The sequence below is a fragment of the Camelina sativa genome, chromosome 10, assembly GCF_000633955.1.
Source record: "Camelina sativa cultivar DH55 chromosome 10, Cs, whole genome shotgun sequence".
Lineage (NCBI taxonomy): Eukaryota > Viridiplantae > Streptophyta > Magnoliopsida > Brassicales > Brassicaceae > Camelina > Camelina sativa.
In genome coordinates this window covers 3,715,417-3,722,561 of record NC_025694.1, presented here as the reverse complement: position 1 = coordinate 3,722,561, position 7,145 = coordinate 3,715,417, and the positions used below count along the sequence as shown (strand labels likewise).

Here is a 7,145-nt window from a genome sequence, read left to right as displayed (position 1 = left end):
TCTTTTGTGGTTGATATAAAATCACAGAAGTGGGAGCCAAAGGACTGTGTAGTAGAATAGAAGACATTGATGGAAATTGCGATTCCCACGGAGAGAAGGAGTGCTTGAAATTTTTTTTTTTTTTTTTTTTTTTTTTTTTTTTTTTTTTTTTTTTTTTTNCATGACGGATAAATATAAGAAAGAAAGACATGTTAGCTGCACATGCACTAACCTTTACATGTTACATAAGACCAAACGCTTTTGCGAATGCAAACATCACTGCTCAAGATGAAACTATAACTCCATAACCAACATTAATTGTTTTTACTATTTACTAATAGAAGTTATGTGAGTTTTGTAGTGTTGTCATGCACGACCCACAAATAAGTTATGTCTTTCCAACTAGTATGAGTTTTTTCAATCAATTTATTTCTCATGTCCAGCTAAGCTGTTCCACATTGTAATGATCCAAATATTAGTTTTTGTTAAATCATTTTTACATAATGATTATTAATCTAGATTTTTCTTTATCGAGCTGCCCTGTTCTTACATAATGATTATTAGTACGTATAATATGATTATTAGTACGTATAATATGAATCGCTACTTAAACTATACTTCATGTATTTACACGATTTGTAATTGGCCATGGTACTACGTAATAATATGTGCGGACTTCAATCTTTTATTTAACACAAAAAATGTTAGCATTTGTAATATTGATGTAATTTAATACGAATTGTTTTATTAGTGTGAAAGGCTAATTATATGGACACATAAAATGAGTTGTTTTTCAAGACCATAAATTAAGGATAACATCCTCGCCGATCTCGATGCTAAGGTTCCTCGATGATCTCCACCCCCCACCCATGTCCTCTTTGACCTTGAGATCTACATATAGTCTATCCTCAAAAGATCATATGAATTCAGCTTAGCTAGATAACTAAGTTTCGATGGTATACTCTTAGTCCTCTAGTGGATCCTACACAACCTAAACGTTTTCCCATAACACCTCTGCTTCAGCAATTCCTTTCCTTGCTGCTAGGATTGATTCCAGACAATCGAAAAATATGTTTTATGATTGAATGTGTGTCTGACTAATGTCTATATTAATTTTCAGTGGACTAATTAAACATTATAACGTAATGGTTATGTGAGTTTAGTTGGATAATGAAGTTTAGAATTGTAATAGTTTATGTCACTTGATTATAAAACGAATTGGTGATGTACCATCAGAATTCGTAGTAGTACACGCAAAAAGAAGTAAAATATAATAAGTGGATATTCAAAGAATTTTTCTAAAAGTAAGTAGTTGATCCGTCGAACTCGTTAATTATGTTGGTTCGTTGAATTTTCCAAAGCATAATTTCTATAAAAAGATGCTTCTATTTTTACGTTATAATCTCGAATATAGTTATCATGAATAGTAGGGGTTTTTTTTTTTTTGTCAACAACAAATTAGCTTAAACGAGCCAATTGGATGGGAAATTGTTTACAAACCGAACATGATGCGGAGATGTACGCGCTTGGCGTGCCAAAGAATCCGCACTTACATTAGCATTTCTTGAAACTAAAGATAAAGAGAAAGAAGAAAATTCCTCCCTATCAATCCTGCTGTCGTCGAGATACGCCGAGAACCCTGACCAGTCGGAAGGAGAAGACACCATCTTCACCAAATCTGAACAGTCTGTGTAGAACGCCACCTCTTGGAGATCATGGCCGATCATGCATCGCATCGCCCAAAGGAACGCTTCAACTTCAGCATGTAAAGGAGACAAACTTTGCCTAAAATTTTTGGCGCCCAACAACGGCCATGGAGTCTGGAGCGAGGTACAACACCATCCAGCACCAGCAAACGGATCACCAGCCTTCCAAGATCCATCTATGAAGCAGCGATATCCTGAAAAAACCGTTGGGAGGGGAGCAGTGGCCCCCCTAACAGGGATCCTTGGAATGACAGGGTTAGCAGGGAGGGTCTCTTGATCAATCTCTATCTGAGCCTGCTGCCACGCTGAAGCTTCGCCCTCTGCTATCCTAACAATATCCTCCGGCCGCTCCACAATATTCTCATAAACGCGTGCATTCCTTGCTTTCCAAATATACCACATAATCCAAGGGAAAGCCGCAACCTGAGCCCCTGGATTCTGTTGCCCTAAGAAGTGGTCAACATTCGCATAGATTGAATCCGTTGGGAAGCCAATAGACCCCACGAGCACGTGTGCGAGAGCCCAAACTTGACGGGCCGGAGGACACACAAAAAGTGCATGGTTTATTGTTTCCGCATCCGCCCCACACCGTACACAACCAAGATCACAAACAATACCCCGTCGCCCCAAATTTGCCGAAACCGAAATACAGCCAGATAAAACTTGCCACATAAAATGTTGAATTTTAGGAGGACGTCGGACCTGCCATACACTAGCAAGGAGAGTAGATATTTCCGGGCCAGAACCAATTGCCGCAAAGGTCCCAAATGCATCATGCCGTGCAGCATGATAGCCTAATTTAACTGTATATAACCCTGTTTTCGTGAAGTGCCAACCGAAGGGATCATCCTTCTGGTTACTACCCAAAGGTATAGCCCCTATCAAATCAACGTCCAGTGGATCAAAATGCTCAGTAAGCATATCCATACGCCAAGTATTTGTCTGTCGATCAATTAACTGATTCATTTGAAGAGAAAGGTCCTTTACCAGGCCCTTACTTAAAGCTGGTCTCGGGAATTGAGCTGGTACCCAAGGGTCAGACCATACAGAAATGGTGTCCCCGGAGCCAACCCGTTTAATAAGTCCTTTATTAACCAGAGAGCGAGCTGAACATATACTCCTCCAGCCATAGGAGGGAGAGTATGACCTAATCGGATCCATAGGATGCGTATTCCTATAATATCTACTTTTAAAAACCCTGGCAAACAGTGAGTCCGGAACATCAATCAGACGCCACAATTGCTTAGCCAATAACGCCGAGTTAAAGTCATCCACATTTCTAAATCCAAGTCCACCCAATTGTTTGCTAACACACAATTTCTCCCATGCTAGCCAATGCATGCCCCCCGACTGTCCATTAGTGCTCCACCAAAAATTTGCAACTGCACTGGTAAGTTTGGATGTAATTGTTTTCGGTAACCGAAAACATGACATCACAAACGTGGGAACAGCAGTAGCAACAGATTTGATCATCACCTCCCTTCCTCCTTTGGAAAGAAAATTTGCTGTCCAACCATTCGTCCGACTCTGAATCCGTTCTCGGACGAAAGAGAAAACCTTGGTTTTAGCCCCACCCAAACTTTCAGGTAATCCTAGGTATGACCCCATACCACCCAAAGTTGGGATCCCGAGAACATCCTGCAACTCTGCCTTTGTCTGGTCATCAATCTTATGACCAAACTGGACCGAGGACTTTGAAAAATTTATTTGTTGTCCCGAAACAGATTCATACTGATGCAAGATATCTAGAATAACCCGGCATTGATCTCTGTCCGCCTTACAGAAAAATAGACTATCATCAGCAAACAACAAATGCGATATTGGCGGGCATTTGTTCGCCACCTTTATCCCTGTAATAAGCTTATTCCTCTCTGCTTTCTGTATATTTGCAATTAGAACCTCTGTACATAAAATGAACAAATAAGGGGATAAATGATCCCCCTGTCGTAATCCTCTTGCGGGACTATCAAACCATTCGGCTGTCCATTGATTAAAAATTTATACTCAACTGAGGAGACACAAAACATTATCCATGAGACCCAAGACTTTGCAAAACCCAATTTCTGCAACAAAGCTGCCACAAAATCCCACTCAACCATATCATATGCCTTACTCATGTCCGTTTTTATGGCCATAAATTTCCCTTTACATGACGGATTTGTACGTAAACCATGAAACATCTCTTGAGCAATAAGGATATTGTCTGAGATCAACCTACCTGGAACAAAAGCTGATTGAGTTTCAGAGATAAGACCAGGTAAAACCTTCTTAAGCCGCTGACACAATATCTTAGAAATAATCTTATAACCAACGGTACACAAACTAATCGGACGTAGTTCTGCCATACGAGTTAGCTTGGCCACCTTTGGAATAAGACAAATATGAGTGCGATTGAGATCCTTATCAAAGACTCCCTCCACAAAAAACCGATTAACCAAACCAACAAGGTCCGTCTTAACGATACTCCATGCTTTTTGGTAAAACAAAGCTGTCATCCCGTCTGGACCAGGGGCTTTATCCGGGTGCATCATAAACAGAGCCGACTTGACTTCAACCTCTGTTGCAGGGCCAGTGAGCTGCTCATTATCCTCCGCCGTAATCACCGAATTAACCTCCCTTAGGGCCTCCTCAAAATTATCCGGATTTGTGGAGGTAAATAATTCGTCAAAATAAGATACCACAGTATTACAAATATCCACATCCTCGGTCAACCAGATGTCTGCCTTAGAGAACAAACCAGTGATCCGATTACGAGCTCCGCGCTGCTTTGTTAAGGCATGAAAATATGCGGAATTTTTGTCCCCTAGCCGCATCCAATTATTCCGACTCTTCTGATACCAATATATCTCCTCATCCCCATACGTCTGGCGTAAACGATTTTGTAACTCCGAAATTTGAGATGGGGGTATTGAGTCATCAGCCAATGCCACCTCTAATTGTTGTTTCAAATCCTCAATGAGTTCCCTACCAAATGGGACTTGGGATTTGCGCCACTGAGAGATCGCCTTTCGACAATTCACAATTTTCTGCACAACATTACCTGATTCCTGGTCCACACCCCCGCCCCAGCCCGAAGAGATTGCATCCATCAGTCCCGCCTAACCAATCCAACGGCGATCAAACATAAAGCTCCATTTTCCACGCGGTTTTTTGGCCCCAATATTAACCACTAGAGGCTTATGATCAGATGCTATCATTGGCAAATACTCAGTCACAGTGTCCGGGAACAAATCATGTCAATCCTCATTCCCTAAGGCCCGATCCAGCCGACAACGAATAGGCTTTTTATCACGTCAATCCCTCCAGGACAAACAATCACCAAGATAAGGGAACTCCAAAAATCCACAATCCTGAATCATTCCGTTGAAAGAAAGAAAGGATGAAGGATGCCGTAACTTCCCACCCCGCTTTTCATGGTTCCCTGTTAGCTCATTAAAATCACCCACCACGAACCAAGGTGTGGACCGAGTAGAACTAATTCTTAAAAGACGTTCCCACACCAAATCTCTATTCTTGGGGACTGGATCACCATAAACGAAGGTTAAATGAATTATCCTTCCTTTGAAAACCGCTTCAATGTCAATTAATCGGTTAGACTCAAATAAAATTGTAACCTGAAAGACATCCTGATTATAAAAAAGAGCCATACCACCACTACAACCAATAGGATCAATTGTTCGTAAATTCTTATATCCAAAATGACCAACAAACTTTTCCAAAATACAGGTAGGTTGTTTGGTTTCCATGAGGAATAAAAAATCAGGCCTATGTTTAATCCATAAATCCCGAAGATTACCAATTGTGACCTTGTTACCCAGACCTTGACAATTCCAACTCACAATATTCATGTAACAAAAATGATGTTGTGGGAATTAAAAACCCCAAGGTCACCTCCTCCCACCCTCGAGGAGATGAAAAAAACAAAAGTCATACCAAGCCAAAATAGAACCAACACGTAATTAAACCATCGGCACCAGAAAGCTTTACCAAACCAATTTCTTAACATACGTAAGTGATCAAAACCCTTTAGTATCGAGTAAAATAAGAGCAGGCCCAATAGAAGCCCAACACTCGATTCCCATCGCAATACCGTAACCCAATATAGAAAGAAACGATGATTGTCCAGAAAGTTAAGTAAGAAATTAGAGAAGAAGATACACCAACATAAGGGCCAACAAGGATATATTATTACTTGTAGAACAAGGATACATCGGGTACAACCCAAAAAAGCAGAAATCAAAAGCACAACGATGAAATCCAAAAACAAGTGACTAAAGCCATACGGAACACCCGTTGGTAACTTATTCCAGAGAAACAAAATATGAAAAACCAAAAAGAATAAAACCAGATAACCAGCGTCATCGTCACCTTGTCTCCCGATACTTACTAAACACATCAATCAGCCGCTGAGTTTGGAGGCTTCCCTCCTTGGTGAGAACCGAGTTTCCCATTCAGTCCAACACCCTTTGCGACAACCTTCTTTCGCGGAGATGATAAGGAAAATAGATTCCTCTTCTTGGTGCTAGCACCTGGAAGAGCCCCTTTTTGCTTGACCACCCTGGCTCGTAGAGGTTGCATTATTCCTTTCGCTTCTACACCCTATAACTTATCCTCAGAGGCCCCCTCCACAACATCACTAACCGTGCCATCAACCGCTTGATCAGAATGAACCACCTCATCCGCACTCTCCTCCACCTGCGCATCCGTCAGGAGTGTTTCATCCCGGGGACTCCCCTCTATCGCCACACCTTCCTCCTCCATGATAGTATCCATAAAACCCAAAGTAGTGTCTTCCCTGGTGAGAAACGCTGGACCCAGCAAGTCATTAAGATCAGCAGAGAACAACTCCTCTTGCTGCGTCAGTTCCATGGATCCTGAAACTAGAGCACTCAGTTCACCATCACTAGGGAATAAATTTGTACACACCCTCTTATCAGCACCCTGTGCAAGAGCCGACACTGGCACCACTGGTGGATCACCCGTAGCCACAGCCTCCTCCAAATTTGGCCCCAAGAAATCATCAAACATCTTCTGCTCTTCAGCAATAAATTTGAGCCCCACATCACCTGTACCACCCTGAACTTGACCATCCCCTGAAATGGGGACCTAAGAGGTTGGAACGGAAGGAGGAACCACAGACGTATTCTTCTTCACGAACCTCTCATCGGCATGAGAACCCCGTTTATTCTTTCTCCACTTACCACCGAAACCCTGAGCAGGCCGATGATTAACCGCCTGAGAACCAGCACCACGCCCATTCCCATTAGCAGGACCTTGGTGAAGCACCCCTGAACTATCACCACTCAACCCTGACCCAGTGCCTGCAGATGCACCATTCACCATTGCACCCTTATAGCTCTGGAGCTTGTCCTCAGACCGTGGTTCAGAGCCATCCTCCAACCTCTGTTTCCCTTTATCACCAAAAAGGGGACAACGAGATACATCATGACAAAGACTATA

The 7,145-nt window shown here is 42.1% G+C and overlaps 1 protein-coding gene across 1 annotated transcript in view; it reads left to right on the top strand.

Annotated features, from left to right (window-relative positions):
• The window catches only part of LOC109126802 (putative defensin-like protein 231), a 655-nt gene extending 384 nt beyond the window's left edge, over positions 1-271 (top strand). The window contains exons 2-3 of the mRNA XM_019230653.1: positions 28-112; positions 160-271. Of these exons, the coding sequence (XP_019086198.1) occupies positions 28-112; positions 160-271 (197 nt within the window). The remainder of the gene's footprint in view (positions 1-27; positions 113-159) is intronic.